Source organism: Rhinichthys klamathensis, unplaced genomic scaffold (assembly GCF_029890125.1).
Source record: "Rhinichthys klamathensis goyatoka isolate OS25496 unplaced genomic scaffold, OSU_Roscu_1.1 h1tg000557l_1, whole genome shotgun sequence".
In the NCBI taxonomy this organism is placed as follows: domain Eukaryota; kingdom Metazoa; phylum Chordata; class Actinopteri; order Cypriniformes; family Leuciscidae; genus Rhinichthys; species Rhinichthys klamathensis.
Window position 1 is genome coordinate 1212412 of NW_026607025.1, and position 16374 is coordinate 1228785.

The 16374-nt window shown below is 37.1% G+C and overlaps 4 protein-coding genes across 5 annotated transcripts; 3 read left to right on the forward strand and 1 right to left on the reverse strand.

The window, feature by feature from the left end:
* The first annotated feature begins 2201 nt into the window (after positions 1-2201).
* On the forward strand, positions 2202-4339 carry LOC130073687 (CD59 molecule (CD59 blood group)). The gene is made up of 3 exons (XM_056239244.1): positions 2202-2269; positions 2354-2494; positions 4110-4339. The coding sequence occupies exons 1-3, from the start codon at positions 2215-2217 to the stop codon at positions 4313-4315; spliced, it is 402 nt and encodes a 133-aa protein (XP_056095219.1). The 5' UTR covers positions 2202-2214; the 3' UTR covers positions 4316-4339.
* A 2800-nt stretch (positions 4340-7139) lies between these two features.
* On the reverse strand, positions 7140-11402 carry kcnj11l (potassium inwardly rectifying channel subfamily J member 11, like). The gene is made up of 6 exons (XM_056239202.1): positions 11260-11402; positions 9985-10175; positions 9659-9895; positions 9282-9551; positions 8836-9043; positions 7140-7916 (listed from the first exon to the last, which is right to left on the reverse strand). The coding sequence occupies exons 2-6, from the start codon at positions 10141-10143 to the stop codon at positions 7489-7491; spliced, it is 1302 nt and encodes a 433-aa protein (XP_056095177.1). The 5' UTR covers positions 10144-10175; positions 11260-11402; the 3' UTR covers positions 7140-7488.
* A 42-nt stretch (positions 11403-11444) lies between these two features.
* bet1l (Bet1 golgi vesicular membrane trafficking protein-like) lies at positions 11445-12664 on the forward strand. Its single transcript, XM_056239206.1, has 4 exons — positions 11445-11684; positions 11926-12011; positions 12111-12167; positions 12254-12664. The coding sequence occupies exons 1-4, from the start codon at positions 11663-11665 to the stop codon at positions 12419-12421; spliced, it is 333 nt and encodes a 110-aa protein (XP_056095181.1). The 5' UTR covers positions 11445-11662; the 3' UTR covers positions 12422-12664.
* A 1188-nt stretch (positions 12665-13852) lies between these two features.
* On the forward strand, positions 13853-15585 carry arpp19b (cAMP-regulated phosphoprotein 19b). Of its 2 annotated transcripts, none has more exons than XM_056239205.1 (3): positions 13853-14021; positions 14457-14579; positions 15142-15585. In XM_056239205.1, exons 1-3 carry the CDS (start codon positions 14004-14006, stop codon positions 15310-15312), a joined length of 312 nt encoding a protein of 103 aa, XP_056095180.1. In that variant the 5' UTR covers positions 13853-14003; the 3' UTR covers positions 15313-15585. The 2 variants fall into 2 exon arrangements, with proteins under 2 accessions (XP_056095180.1, XP_056095178.1); XM_056239203.1 differs by having other exon boundaries at positions 13858-14042.
* Positions 15586-16374: the final 789 nt, after the last annotated feature.

Sequence of the window (16374 nt, forward strand, 5' to 3'; positions counted from 1 at the left end):
TTAATAAGAGGTTTTATTACTGCCAGCTTGAATATTTTTGGAACATGACCTAAAGATAAAGACGAGTTAATAATATTAAGAAGAGGCTCTTCCACTACAGGTAACACTTCTTTCAGAAATTTAGTTGGTATTGGATCTAATAAACATGTTGTTGGTTTAGATGCAATGATAAGTTTATTTAGCTCTTCCTGTCCTATATTTGTAAAGCGGTGTAGTTGTTCCAGAGGGGCAACATTTTAAAGCTGTATTTCATTTTAGAGTCAAGCCTAGGCCTCATGAAAGCAATTTTTGAAATGAGATGGATGCCATCTGGTGGACAAACTGAGCATTTTAAAAATTCAAAACCCATATGTAATCTGAATTTATTAGTGTGTATGTGTATAAAAGTGTGTTTGTGTGTGTGTGTGTGTGTGTGTGTGTGTGTGTGTGGATGTGTCTGTTTTGCACTCTTGATGTTTTATAGATTCACCCCTTTACTGTTGTGTGCTTTTTTTCTGGATCGTGGCTGATTTGTTGATTGTACGCACAAAAAAACTCTGTATTTTCAAATTTTTGCCAATTTCCCATTCATTTCCTATGCGGGTCCATTTGGACCCGAAAGTCCTGAGTGTGACTATTTTTTTTTACAACCACTTAGACTATTCAAATCCTGTCCCCAATTTTTTTGGGTGTTCATATGCCAAGTACCAACAAAGTCACCAAATTTCGGACCATTCCGATAAAGCTATGATTTAAAAATATATATATATTTAAATGCTTCGGGTCCATTTGGGCCGAAGGACCCCAGGTTAAAATAATTTTAAAAAACGGCATGACCCCTTTTAAAAAGATGATTGTTGCATGCAAAAAATGTTTTCAGATATTTGAAATGTAGTGTAATTAACTTCACAGGATAAAAAAAATCTGGAAACTGAAACTAAAAGCACTTGCCGAAATTGACTCTTTCTTTTATTTTTGAGCTGGATTAGCCAGACACACACACAAACATCCTTTAAAATGCTGCACTGAATGCCACAGCCCAAACAAAGATCAAGTGCTCTTTGTTGCTTGTCTGACCACAGCTTCATTGTTCATCTGTGCCTAGATTTCGGTCCTTTAAACACAGTCCCATTCCGGCATTGTGGAAAAAGCCAATCATCACGCCTTCTCCTGGATATTAGCATTCTGACACTTTTCTGTTCCCTTCGGTAACGTAGGGGAAAAAAGCAACAACATGAGTATTTGTGTGGGCTGCCACACAAACAGCACCACTTCACTGTGTTTAAATACCAACAAATCCATCAGCTTAACACCGATTGTTCTGCTGTCGCCAGATACAGATTCACAGTTGTATTTTGTGTCTTTTCAGATTCAGACTAAAATAAGGGCGCCATTGAGATGACATTTGAATTGAGTGCTTCCATGACTGCAGAAAGGCTCTGGGAAATGTGACACTGGCCTTATTGTCACCACCAGCTGCAGCGTTGGGAAACGTAGCAGAAAGGATTGGGTTTTAATTCTCGTGGTCAGTGGTCTAGCTGTACAGATAGAGAGACAATTAGATTCAACTGAAGTTCAGAACATCGAGAAAGATCTTTTGTTTTAAGATTCTGTATACCATCTTTGTAAAGGCAAATTATGATTGTGCTCTATTTTAAGTCAAGAAATAACCCTCTTCTGGCTGTGCAAGATTAGATAAGCGAAATGCAAATGGTTTTTGAAATGCATTAAGATATGAACAGATTTCTGACCTCTAAACAATTGAATGGGTTGAATTTGAGCTTTTTTAGCAGGAAAAACTCACTGACTACATTAAAACCATGTTTCATTTTGCACATTTTCGAAGGAACACCACTGACATTATAACAATAATGACCAAGTCTAATTTTTAGGGTCTGACTTTTAATCTGACTTGGCATTTAGGAGAAACTCCATCAATGACATCATTCATGTAGGGCAAGGGTGAGGTTGGGCCAGAGCTCGAGCAGGGAAGAGGTGGCGCGAGGAATTCTTTTGGTTCGCTGAAAAGCACAAGCTTGGACGTTTGTAACATCTGAATATATTTTGAGCAGGGTAAGTGATATTTAATACAATTCTGATGCTGCTGATGTTTTTCATATAGCTTTCATTCAAGTAAATACACACAAAAAAGCAGATTTGCCTTTTCATTTCCACCAGTTTTCGTTCTGTTTAATTTCAGTTTATATTGTGATTCATTAGGAAGGTTTTCTCACGATGAAGTGCTCTCTTGGACTTTTACTGCTGGTCTGTTGTGTGTCTCTTAGCTTCGGTAAGTTAAATGCATATGGCGCTTATTGTCGGGATGGTTTTGTGTGGCTTTGGTCATGACCTCAATGCTTTTTATTCGAAACAGGCGATAAGCATTATGGAATGCGATTCTCCTCTGCAGGCTCGTCTCTTCAATGCTACAGGTGTGAGGATTACACTGGGGGCCATTGCTCAATCCAGCAAGTTTGTTCTTACGAGGACGCATGTTTATATCTTCATGAGAAAGGTGGGTGGATAAAGTACATATCCTCCTCAGACAGAAAAAATGTTTGGCGTTTATATTTTTAGTTATTTTATAGTAGTGTAGACATTTTAAATGCAATTATTATTCTGTTTTTGATATATTTTATTATATTATATTAATTATATTATTATCCAAAATGTACTTTAAGTCACTTAAAATATCTTTGCTTTACATATAAAATATCAAACAATCTACAAACAAGTGACATTATAGAATTGTTTTTATTTTATTTTTATTGAGATTCAACATTAGATAAACATTTATCAAATTTTGAAAATAAAATCAGGCCGATGGGGTGTTACGCAATTAACCCATTTTTCCCATTTCAATGTAAATTCTTCCAGTTCACTGTTAACAAATGCTATTAACCTTTCCATTTTGTAAGTGTCCATTGTAATTTCCATCCATGCAGCTAGACATTTTCTAAGAACTAACTTCACTTTTCTGAATCACTCTTGCAATATGTTCTAACCATATGATGTTGAGCAGAGTTGGGTGAGTAAATTAGTTACTGTTTAAAACTGTACTTTATTAATTAATCTAAAATATAATCACTTACTTAATATTACTTAATTAGTAAATGAAATGGCCATTGTGGTATAATTCCCCTACACACCTGAACACTATCACTTGGGAAAAGGGTCTCTAGTGTTCCACTAACCTGCAGTAACCAGACAGATTCCAGACAGTGCCTTTGAATATGCTTTAATCACGGTCGGGAGGACCTCGTATCAATCACAGAGAATCCCCTCGACAAAGAGACTACAACAATTTGTGTAGAATCGGAGCATTGCAAAGGTGGCATGATTCATTACATCATTTTTCTACAATATGATTGGTTCTTCATATGTATAATTCAGCCAACACTGTTACTTGGTAAAAGCAAATCTGGATTTCTTGATTGCTTCACCCTGTTCCTCAAAGTCATGAGTTTATATATTTAGACAACCATCTAGTTTTGTTTCCCCTTTTTTATTATCAGACAGGACTCAGACACACTTTGGCCCAAGCGTTGGGGACATTTAGTTTTTTCTTCAAATAAACTGAATAAGATCAGAGAACTCTCTAAAATTAAGTCACTTAAGTTGAATAACTAGTTAATAAGTTAACAGTAAAAAGTTTAGTTTTAGAGTTCAAGGGTACGTTTACACAACAACTATGTACTAAAAATGGAAAAGTATTTTCTGTTCACACGGATCGGCGAAAACGACTAAAAACGCTGTATTATTGGCGATGTCACTTTGTAAAGAAACACCATGAGCCTATAGAATGCACACATAATATTTATGGGCATGATGTTATCCTTTTCACAAATTCGCGTTTTTGTGGTTTATACGGAGATGACTTCTGTTCTGTTCTACTCTACACTCTTAAAAAAATAAAGGGTTTTCACAGTGATGCCATAGAAGAATCCTTTTGGGTTCCCCAAAGAACAGCTTTAATGATCAGTTCTTAAAATAATTTTTTTTTTTCCTAGTTTAAAGAACATTTAAAAATTCTATTCCATTCCATTCCATTCTATTCTATTCTATTCTATTCTATTCTATTCTATTCTATTCTATTCTATGCACTAATTAAGACATTTCTCACTTTTCAGGTGGGAAGACCATTCGCCGGTGCATTCGATACACTGACTGTGATAACTCTCGTCTGTCCCAGAAGTTCCCGTCGATATCAGAATACACTTACAGATGTTGCAACACTGACCTGTGTAACAGCGGGCCAGTGACTGCTGCAAGCACGTCGGTCTTATACCTGCTAGCGGTGCTCAGTGGCCTCTGGTCGTGCTCCATCACTGCATGATTTCACAATAGAACTTCTTTAGAAGTTTTTTTTGTTGCCATACCTTTTATGGATATCTATATATTTACTATGTACCATTATTTAGCGATTGCTCGTTTTTTTTACTAACCACTTATGAAATCACAAAGTAGGCCTACTGTTTGTTGTAAATTATTTGTATTCTAATGCCATTGTGTTTTTACTTTTTATTTGAATACATTTTATTTTATTTTGGCTGATATTTAAAAAAATAAAATAATGCTGTAAAATGTTTGATCTTTTCATATATGGCCTTTGTATGTGGTACCTTTACATGAGTAAAATAATAATTAAAAAAAAATACTGATGTTTGGGTGTTTTAAGTGTTGCCTTACTCACCAACTTAAAGGGGTGGTTGATCATGATTTCACTTTTCCAGCTTTAGTTAGTGTGTAATGTTGCTGTTTGAGCATAAACAACATCGGTTATGAAGCTCAAAGTTCAAAGCAAAGGGAGATATTTGCTTTTAAAGGTCCAGTATTATGCCCCTTTTCACAAGATGTAAAATAAGTCTCTGATGTCCCCAGAATGTGTATGGGAAGTTTCAGCTCAAAATACCCAACAGATCATTTTTTACAGCATGTTTATATTGTCATTTTTGGGGGGGGCTCAGAAAAACGCGCTGCTTTAGTGTGTGCCCTTTAAATGCAAATGAGCTGCTGCTGCCGGCACAGGGGGCGGAGCTTCGTGAGCTCGCGCTCAGTCTCTCAGGACAATTTCATCTCACGGAATGATGATAATATCAGAAACTCTCAGTAACGGTGTTCATTTCGAGTCGGACAATAATGCCTACAGAGTCAGAGTGCTGTATAGAGATGGAACAGGTATAGTGTAGTAGTTTAATACGTTAATAATTTATAACGTATTTGTCATCTGCTTGTATCCATTATTTATTAATAGCAAGTCTGCTGTTTCGGACCAGGTCAGAATGATGATCAAACATACTGATGAGTTTAATAAAGTTTATTGTACATCACACAAAAGATGAAGCGTCAGTTTTACTTCAGAAAATCACCGTAAGAGCTGAGTAAACACAGTAAGTTGAGGGAGCATTCCTGTGGGTGGACATTAGTCAAAAAACTGTTCTACTGACGTCATTAAAGAAGGAAGTCAGAATATGCTAATCAATGAGTAGAAGATAACTACACATAAGCTACATAAATTCATCAACTAACCACTCAGAAATGTCCTGTTGTTTCTACATGTTGTTACATCTTCTTGAGTCTCTCCATTATTGTCTGACTCCGTTTTAACATTAACACTGACATTTTCAGACAGTGCATGTGTGTGAGGTAAAAGGACACAAGCTGTTGTAGCTCCGCCCCCTGTGCTGAGAGCAGCAGGTCATTTGCATTTAAAGGGACAGACACAAAAACAGCGCGTTTTTGCTCACCCTAAAAAAAATTCAAAAAAGTTTCAAACCACCTGCAACAGTTCAAGTGTCCATTCAGCACCACGGACAGCTCCACTTCAACTAGCCATTCTAATTCAGCACCTAAAGCTGCGTTCACGCCATGTCGTAATCACTGTAAATAAAGCTCTGTATGCTTTCCAACCGCTCTCGCTGTACTTTTATGTCATTCACTGATCGCTGCTTCAAGTCAAACACACCTTAAATCTGCAGTGGTCAGGTGGAACAGTGGCCACGTGGTACAAGAGAATTACGTACGTTGTAATTAATTTCTACATGCATGTGAAGGCTTATTACAGTTCAGAATCGTTACGGTAATAACAACATGGTGTGAACGCACCTTAACACTGAGTAAACAGAGGAATATATGTATTCAGTACTAGACTGCTGAGTGGATTTGAAACAGCTGATTTTAAAATCTCCACCATCTGAACGCAGATGGACCAGCTTTCCTCTGAATACCAATCGCTGCAAAGTCTCTAAAAGTAAACTCTGCCCAGCTGTTGATCCGTAATCCTGTGATGTAACACGCACGTTTTCCCACAAAAGTAAAGAAAACTCCTTCAGTCAGATATATAAAACGTCATTTGCTTTATTAATTACATGAAATACATCAAATAAATGAACCCCCTGATATGTAAACAGTTAAATCAACACGGAATGTATTCTCTAATGGTCATTTAAATAGCTTAGGGTGACACTAACATGATGTGTTCAATCAGGTCCTCTAGTTCACACACAATTGCACATGGCCACACAATGTAAACACACAATATGTCAACATTTACAGTCACAGTAAAAACAAAAAAGTCACGTAAACACGATCACATCTCATAAAACAAGATGAGAACACAAAAAGGCATAGCACTGAACTGGAATATTGTTTTAAAAAGGGTTTATGGTATCAAAACCCAACATACAAACATATACAGCTGCCTCATGTTTGCTTCAACAGCAGAAGCAATATTTTTTAGTCAGGGTAGATGCCATATTTAATTTGACATGAATGAAAACAAAGCTGTGGAGAATAGAACAACAGTCTGTCAATCCATTTGAGCCACACAAATGCGTTTTTTTTCATATTTCACTGCGCTGCTTTTCCATTGTTTTTCTATGTAAACATGCGCTAGACAGATGCATTTGAGCACAGTTGCGCTCGCGTCTTATGTCTTCGCAGCGTGAAGTTAAAAGTAGTTCAAGTTTTTGAAAATGCGTTTTTCCATTTGGTCATGCGGTTTTGCGGTTAAAAATGCTGTAAAAGCCGCGCACGCAACGGTCAAACACATCAGTTCAGTGCATGTTTACATTACTAGCACAGTGGAACACAAAAAAAGCATTCTGTGTGAGTTAAGGTCTTTGGTAATGTTTATTTTCACAACCTGGAAGTTATGAATTGACTGTATTTACTGTAGTTCTATGCCCCACCACAGCCTCCCTTTTTATTCTCATCAAACTATGTATGGTGTCTACCCTAACCAGGCTCCATGCCTTGGCTATTACATTTTTCAGTCAAAACAATCCTAAAATTCATTATATTGCTGGCAGTACAGGACAAAATCTACAAGACATTCTCAGTTGTCCATGTTTTGACAGTTTACAAAACATGTGTAGTATAAAACCTATTTCAGACCTATTTGTTATTTATAATATGTTTGACTATTAACTGAACTAGTGTCACCAGTAACTGCTAGAACACTTCTACTTCCATATCTAAAAAAAAAAAAAAAAAAGTTGTTGTTGTTCTCTAATCGCTCATGTCCTCTATTGTCTCTTCTTCAATCTCTCTGCCTATCTCCTCAAGTTTCACCGTTTTCTTTTGACCCTTCTTCTCGTCCTCTTTCTCCGCCGTTACGTACCACGGCTTGGCTGCCGCATCATCGCAGGCCCTGCCGCCCCCCCTCCTGTACCCGCCCCGTCCCGCCCTCACCAGCCCCCAGCCCTGAGGTTTACCCTCATGGGGTCCGCTGTCCTGAACACCCCTGGTCTGGTCCAGCTCCTTAGCACTGAGGGCCGGCATCCGGACGGGAACAGTGTTCCCAAATTTGGAGTAGTCGACCGAGTAGCGGCCATCCTCCTCCGTCATAATGGAGACGAAACGCCGACCCCACAAGATCTCCTCCGGTGTGTAGGACGTGCGGGCCTGCATTGTGATGCCGGTGGTCTCCACAACACCTGGAAGAACAGACACATTGGCTCGGTTTCAAAAACTAGTGAGCTATATAGGCAGCAACCTTAAAAGATAGTTTGTCTTTTAAATTTAGTGTTAGTTTTCACTCTTTTTTCAGAGTTTTCTAGTTTCAGTTTATTTAGTTTTTTATTTTAGTTTTAGCATTAGCATAGCATTGTTGATTACGAAAATGTTTTCATTCAGTTTTCATTTCATTAACGACAATAACTGCCTTGAAATTGATTTGACATTAGCATGTTGCTAAGCTAATGGTGCAATATGCTAAAAAGCTTTAAAAACACATAATAAATATGGGTTAAACTCCCCATTTTTTATTATATTAAAATATTTTTTTGTCTTTTCAATTTAGTGTAGTTTCAGATTAGTGTTAGTTTTCTTACTTTTATCGCTCCTTTTTGTTTTTTCTGCATTTTCTAGTTTCAGTTTATTTCGTTTTTATTTTAGCTTTAGCATTTTAGGGCTGCCAAAGTTAATGGGCTAACTATCATTTGAAAATTTCTCAGCACAGTCTAGTGTTTTGATATCTATACTTGCTGGTGGGTTGTAAAGGTTTCAAGTTTTATAATACCATATAAAAAACTACTACTAAAATGTATTTGTGGCAATATTTAATGTATTTTTTTTGTGCTATTTTCTAAATAATAGGTTAAATATGGGGTGAAACTGTCCAAATGTAATTATATTCAAATATTTGTATCAACACTTTCTAGTATTGAATGAAAAAATATGCTTCGTCCTTGCTTCAGCCAGCTTGTGTTTATTTTTCATCAAACTCAATGCAAGGCATACAAGGCAACATGCAATGAGTTTGGAATAGGGGTTCTTCTATGATTCATCAAAATGGCTACCTCAATAGGTTGTGAAACGAAAAGATTACAATAAAGAGAAATGCACTTCATTCACCTTCCAAAATGACAATGATCTCCAGGTCTTCGGTAGCCAGCGACTGTGCCGAGACCTCGTACAGTGGACTTCCTCTGTCAATAGTGTGACTGATTATAAGCGGAGAGACGAGGAATATGCCGTTGCTCCTGAGAGGGTTTTCCACCTGGATATCGAGCTGACAAACAGGAATCACCTCACCTTCCGCTGTCACTGTCCGCCGAATCACCTGAGGGACGAAACTCGAGATTAGGAAGAAGTGCTGGACAGAAATAATGCCATAGAAGAACCATTGTGGGTTCCCCAAAGAACTTTTCAGTGCTCTTAAAAGAACATTTTAATAAACTAAAGTACCATTTCCACTATAAAGAACCTTCTGTCCAATGGAAATGTTTCATATGTTAAAGGTTTTTCATGGAAACCAATAAAGAACCTTTATTTTTAAAAGAGTAGGAGATGTTTGTCACCTGCAGCTGAATGGTGGCCGAGATGATCATGCTCTTCCTCAGATCCCCGACGCGGAACATAAGGGTCGGTCTGCCGTTCCGCGGGGCAATGACAGCGTTTCGCGAGAAGATGAGGGTCTCTGCTCGCCGGTTGGCTTGAGCCGTCTTCATGAACACACAGCCCAGCATGATGGCGTTGATGATCAGGCCTAGAATGTTCTGGATGATGAGGACTATGATGGCCAGCGGACATTCCTCTGTCACCATTCGTCCTCCAAAACCAATAGTGACCTGATATTACAGACACATAATAGTTTTCGTTATCTTAAAACCCTTTTAACCTCAATTTAGGTGCACTAAAATACTGTTCTAGATTAGGTCATTGATGGGTCAGTTACCTGAACCTCAATGGAGAAGAGAAAAGCAGATGTGAAGGAGTGAATGGAAGTGACACACGGCACAGGCCCGGGGTCGTTGGGATCTCGAGGCTCCAGATCACCGTGAGCGAACGCCAAGAGCCACCAAACCATGGCAAAGAGCATCCAAGAGCAGAGGAATGCTGAAGTGAAGATGAGGAGGGAATGCTGCCATTTCAGGTCCACCATTGTGGTGAACACATCTTGGAGAAACCGGCCCTGAGAAGCAATAAAGTCATAATTTCATCGGTTGTCTAATAACATGTTATACAACAATATTTGAAGACTTGCTTGGAGTTGATCTGCACCTGTTCTCGTATATTCTTGTGGGCAACATTACACGACCCGCTCTTGGTGATGAAACGCGCTCTCTGTGACTTTGGCCGGATGCGACTGGGTTGTGCGGCGTCTTCAGCGAGTCGTGTCAACAGGAACCCATCGGGCATAAGGCCTTTGCGGGCCAACATTATGATAATCTGTGGCTGACTGGTGCTCCACACTACAAAAAGAACAATGAAACGGATATATAAATTAAAATTACATTTTAAATATACATTGGCAATAAGAGTTTGACTATTTGACACATTTTTTAAATAATACATTTAAAAAAGGTTTCACATACACTCAAAAAAAAACATTTAGGCCTATATTTAAGGTGAATGCCATTTAATTGCATAAACATTTTCATCCATTTGAATTTTAGGTACAATGAACTAGGCTAATAAATTTAACATGAGGTATAATTTGTCAGTCATGCATAAATGAAACAAGGAGAGTTATGTAATAGTACAAATGTCAATTAAAATCAAATAAATACAAATACTTAATAAGCTATGACAATAATTTTTTAATTAATATTATTATAATATATATTTGTTTATTTATGTATTGTCTGTGTGTGTGTTTGTGTGTAAAGATTACACGAAAGAGATTATACTAGTGAAAATGGTTCTATTATACATTAATTTTGATAATTCAATACAAAAATCACATATATAATGTAACTTCACTACAAATTATATTATATTTTATTCAAATATATATTTTAAGAAGTTATTTAATAATATATATTTACTTATAGTATTTAAGTGAGTTTAACAGAAACCTTACTTGAATTTTAAAAAGGTTTGTGCTTGGAATAATTGCAACTAAACTTCGCATATTTCCCTAATTTAAATGCATATTAAAGCTATATAGTGCGTTGTATTCTGTATAAAAATATTGATCGTACATTAAGAGGATTCAAAGGACAGTGGTGTTTGTGATCATTCAACACAAGCACTGAAATATCACAAAGATCACTTCTGTTAAAACCATCAGTTAATTATATTTAAAAAATCTCAATTTTTTCCCGCTTTATGTTGTGTATCTGGAAATACATCGTCTTCAGTGGATATGTAACGTTATTATATAGGCTATTAAATTTAATGCATCTTCGTTACAAAACGCACACGAGCAGTTAGACATGCTGAATATTAGACATGCAAATATTATCAGATTTAATTATGCAATCCTTGTTTTGCATTTTGCGATTCGTCGTTTTGATCGCATAATCAAGGTTATTATAACATATAGATGCTTACCAGCACAACAGTGAAACGCGCTGTTTATTTCATATCGATGTCGTTAAAAAAAAAAAAAAATTACCCGAACAAAATGTTTAAAGAGCGAACGCAAGCAGATGGCTGGCTAGGAAGCTTATGCAATCAGACAAGAGTCCTTATGATAGAAAAATGAATGACTGGCGGACTAACATATCCCACAATCCTCTGCGGCCGCTTCGCTACAGTGAACGCTGCGCTGCTCAGCGGTTCGCTGTGTGATAACTGTGCGTTGTTTTACAGTTGTCAACAATATTACTGAACTCATATTTCTTGGTATGTGTTTTAGACGTCGTTTACAGTTAAAACGAACAGTTTTTGTTGGTGTGCGGCGTGTTTTAGAGTGTTTTTGGGGGGTTGTTGTTAGCTTATTAGCTCTTTAAAAATGGCTGATCCGTGGAATCGAGGTAAGTGACACGTAGCAGCAGTTTTCTTTGAATATACAGTTATATTTTCATTTCGACTATTTTATTAGTATATACACATAATATTTTAATTTAATGATGCTTCTCTGGTCTAAAACCAACATTTATTGTTGCTGTTGCCAGTACAGGTAAACTTTAATCTGAAAGTGGTCAGATATACAGTCATATTAGTGTAACTTATGTCAAAATGACTTAATAACAGTTAATTTTGTTGAACTGACAGGACATGGTGCTGTGGATGACATGCTGGACGCTGAAAACAAGCTGATGGCAGATAATCTGGCCAGCAAAGTCTCTAGACTCAAGTCTGTAAGTTAGCTATTATATACATTTTATATAAACACTGTATATGATTTTAAAATAAGCTGTCATGCTGTTGCATTTAAATGTCTTTGGTCTCATCCACAGCTGGCATATGACATTGACAAAGAGGCTGAGGAACAGAATTCCTACTTAGATGGCATGGTGTGTGTGTGTTATCAGTGTTGATGTTGTATTTGCAATGTTGGCACATGGGTGACTCATCATGTTTTACATCCTTGTTAACTCAGGACTCAAATTTTCTCAGTGCAACTGGCCTGTTGACAGGAAGCGTGAAGAGGTTTTCCACAATGGTACGATCCGGCCGAGACAACAGAAAGATCCTGTGTTACGTGTCCATCGGCCTGGTTGTGGTCTTCTTCCTGCTGTACTATCTTGTGACACGGATCCAGAACTAATGGGTCATTTACTAATGTTTTAGGACAGGTTTCTCAGTTCTATGAGAATTTTTTTGGATTCTCTGTTTGATCCTATTATGAGGAGATTTCAGTGAACTGTACAGCGGATGTCTTTCCATTAATATTAAAAAGAATGACTGCAGTTTGAGGGTGATTTAGCACATTTAACTCTAAGCAAACCCTTTGTTTACACTCTCAAAAGTGGTCTATTCAGTGTATATTTTTATTCATGATCGAAAGAAACATGCCACGGACCAATATTTGTTGTTTCATTTCGAATTAATTAAAAACATATTTTTTTCAAATTCCATGATTTATATTTTTATCATTGTAGAATATGTTAGAAAATTTAACTAACAGTAACTGTTGTTTTCTAAATTTATGAAAATTAAAATGAGTTTTAAAGCCAATTGTGTGTTTTTTCCTGTGCTTTTTTATCCAGGTTAATATGTCCGTTTAAAACTACTGGGTATATGACCTTCAAAATCAGTTATGACATAACATTAATTTGTTGAAATCTGCAAATATTTGAAGAATCTTCAGGGGTTAGACAATAAAACTGAAACACCTGGTTTTAGACCACAATAAATTATTAGGATGGTGTAGGGCCTCTTTTTGTGGCCAATACAGCATCAATTTGTCTTGGGAAAGACAGATACAAGACCTTAACAGAGGTCAGAGGCATTTTGATTCATTCCTTTTCCAGAACAGCGGCCAGATCACTGAGATTCTGGTGGAGGAAACCCTTTTATGATTTGCTCCTCCAAAATACCCCTGGTGATTGTGTTATATGTTAGGCTTACTGTTATCTATAAGCTAGTGTGCTCCAAAACAATGACAAATTCGCATTTATAAGACCAAACTCAACGTTGAAAATGAAAATCGGGTAGACGTCAGAAACCAACATCAGTCGGGTTCTGACATCAACCCGACTTTCATTTCCAACCAGAATGCAACCAAAATCCTTCCCTGACTGACGTTACTACTGTCTACTCAAGGACCTTGACAGAAATGTAGTGAAGTTAAAGAAAGAAGTTTCCAGAAAAAAAGAATACTCAAGTAAAGTACAGACACTCAAAATGTGTACTTATTAAGGACAGTACTCAAGTAAATGTACTTTGTTATTGTCCACCTCTGACTACATACCTTCTGCAATGTGATTGATAGTTCATACGTTTCTATCAAGTAAAAGGCCTTTTAGCATAATTATAAAACTTTCCACCTTCAGGTTGCGGTACATGTGTATTTGTGCTGTGAAATATTTAATTGCTTTTAAAGTAAACGTACGAATAACATTTATATTGTGAGTAATATTTCAAGAAATGATAAACACAAATGGCGCTTTTCTCCTCCAGTCCGCGAGGCGGCGCCGCAGCTCACAGTGACTGAGTGACTCGCTCTCTGGTTCTCCCGAAGAAGAACATTTAGGATTTTCAAGACAGCAGCAACAGCAGCAGACGGCCAGTTAACAATACCTCTTGACGGCTCTCCGAGGGCGAAGCAAAGCCAAGTGTTCCGGTTTTTTGTGTTTTGTTTTCTTTTCTTGTTTTTTTTGTTTTGTTTTTGCATTTAATTTGTCCAGATGTCCGGTGAAGTGGAGGCGAGCACAGAGGAGCAGCAGGTTCGCTCATTCAAACATGTTTTGTAGAGGCCGTAACGCATCTGACAATGTGATCGCGATGATTCAGTAATGAAAGCCTCATTGTTGAAATAATAATATATAAGTAAATCTAGCGGGTGTATTAAAGTGAGAGCTACTGGACCATATAAAACAACATGTTTTTACTAGTCTTTTAAGCCGTGTATTATGTGTTTGTAGAACCGTTTTAATATTTAGAATAATTGTCAATTTATATATATATATATATATAAGCAGTAAACTTAACTTTTTAGGTAGGCAAATAAGTTGTCAAATTGACTAACCATTGCTGTTTTTCTGTTTACGCTGCTGTTCAATGCAGCTTTAATCAGTAATATGTTTCCTGTGGTTTATGAAATTTAATTTGAAGTGTTTTTGTTCTTACATCTAATATAGGAGATGCAGGACACTGTTGTAAGTCCAGAAAAAGCTGAGGAGGTCAAACTGAAGGCCCGATACCCTCATCTCGGGACTAGGCCTGGCGGGTCGGATATGTTGCGAAAAAGACTACAAAAGGGGGTACGGTTTCGAAAGAGATTTTAAGGGATAGTTCACCCGAAAATGGGAATTCTTTCATCAATGACCTACTTTCGTCTCGTTACAAACCCATAAGACTTTTGTTCATCTTCGGAACACAAATAAAGATCTTTTTGATGAAATCAAAGCTTTCTATCCCTCCATTGACAGCTACACAAAACCACTTTGATGCTTCAAAAAGTTAATAAAGAGATCGTAAAAATGATCCACAGTAATTGAGTGGTTTAGTCCAAAATTTCTGAAGTGAGTTGATCGATTTATACATCATCTTCAGAAACCTCTCAATTCATATTGATTAGTTTTACGATCTCTTTATGAACTTTTTGAAGCATCAAAGTGTCAGTTGTGTAGTTGTCAATGGAGGGACAGAAAGCTCTCAGATTTCATCAAAAAGATCTTCATCTGTGTTCCGAAGATGAACGAAAGTCTTACGTGTTTGCAATGACACGAGGGAGAGTAAATAAGAGAATTTTTGGATGAACTTAAAAAGTGTCCGAATTCAACCTATTGATTGCAAATAACGGACTTGTTTTTTCCCTTGCAGCAAAAATACTTTGACTCGGGTGACTATAACATGGCCAAAGCCAAGATGAAGAACAAACAGCTCCCGAATGCAGCGGCGGAGAAGACCGAGGTCACCGGAGACCACATTCTCACTCCTCAGGACCTTCCCCAGCGGAAACAGTCTCTGGTGGCCAGCAAGCTCGCCGTCTGATGCCTGCTCTTTCCATCTCTGTTATGTTCCCTCAGCCGCCATTGTTTTGTCTTTCTTTTGCTCTTTTCGTCTTTGGCTGTAGAAATGCTCTCAATATAATATTTTGACAAGGAAATCTGTAGATTGCTGCTGCCAATGTGCTTGGATTTAACCGTGCAGTTAAATGTATCGCTTCAATGCCAAGGTTTAAACATGGTAATCTGACCGATTGAGTCGGATCGGCATTATTTTAGGGTTTTACACTTTTTCCATCTTTTCAACCACTATTTTTGTGTATATCTTGAAAAAAGACATGTGTGAACAGATATGGACTTGACTTGAAATAATCACATCCACCTCTTCTGCCAAAACTGTGCCTGTTTGAAGAAAGAAAAGGCCTCGTAGATGTTATGGTTGAGCTGAAAAAAATCTAAACACTCTTAAAGTTCGTTCGTTGAGATTTGCGGTTTGTTGATGATGAAAATGGCTTTAAAACGGTCATTCACCCACATTGAAGTGTGTTGACCTCTTAACTGTCTCGTCTAGGTTGTGTTGCCAGAACAACTGAAATGATTTATCTGAGCTGTACAAAAGTTTACTGTCACAACTGTGCCATTTGTTTTGTAAATAAAATAGTTTTGGACATGTGATTTGTGACCAAGTAGTTGTTTTTGAACTCTCCAGTATTTCTTGTCTTTTAAAGGTAGTAGAATTGCTGTTAGATTAAAATAAATTTAAATGCTTAGACAAATTTAAACAAGCCACAGGCATAGTGCTGTCATTTAGAAATAACTTTTAAAGAAGTTCACTCTTGGTAAAGTGGCTTGTTTAACTAGGTGTAGTCAAACCCTGATGAATAAATGTAAAGTTATTATTAAAACTAATGCTCTTTGGCCTTTACTTTTTAATTTTTTCCATATTTTAAGTTAATTTATTGTTAGAAAATGCTTTATTAAGCTTGATCTGGTTTCTGACAGAATTTTCAGGAAATACAAAGAACCAGCTTACATTTGAATTATGTGTGGTTGGTAGGAATGAGTGCAGCCAGTAACTCTTAATCTAACTGTTCTTGCGCCACTTTTT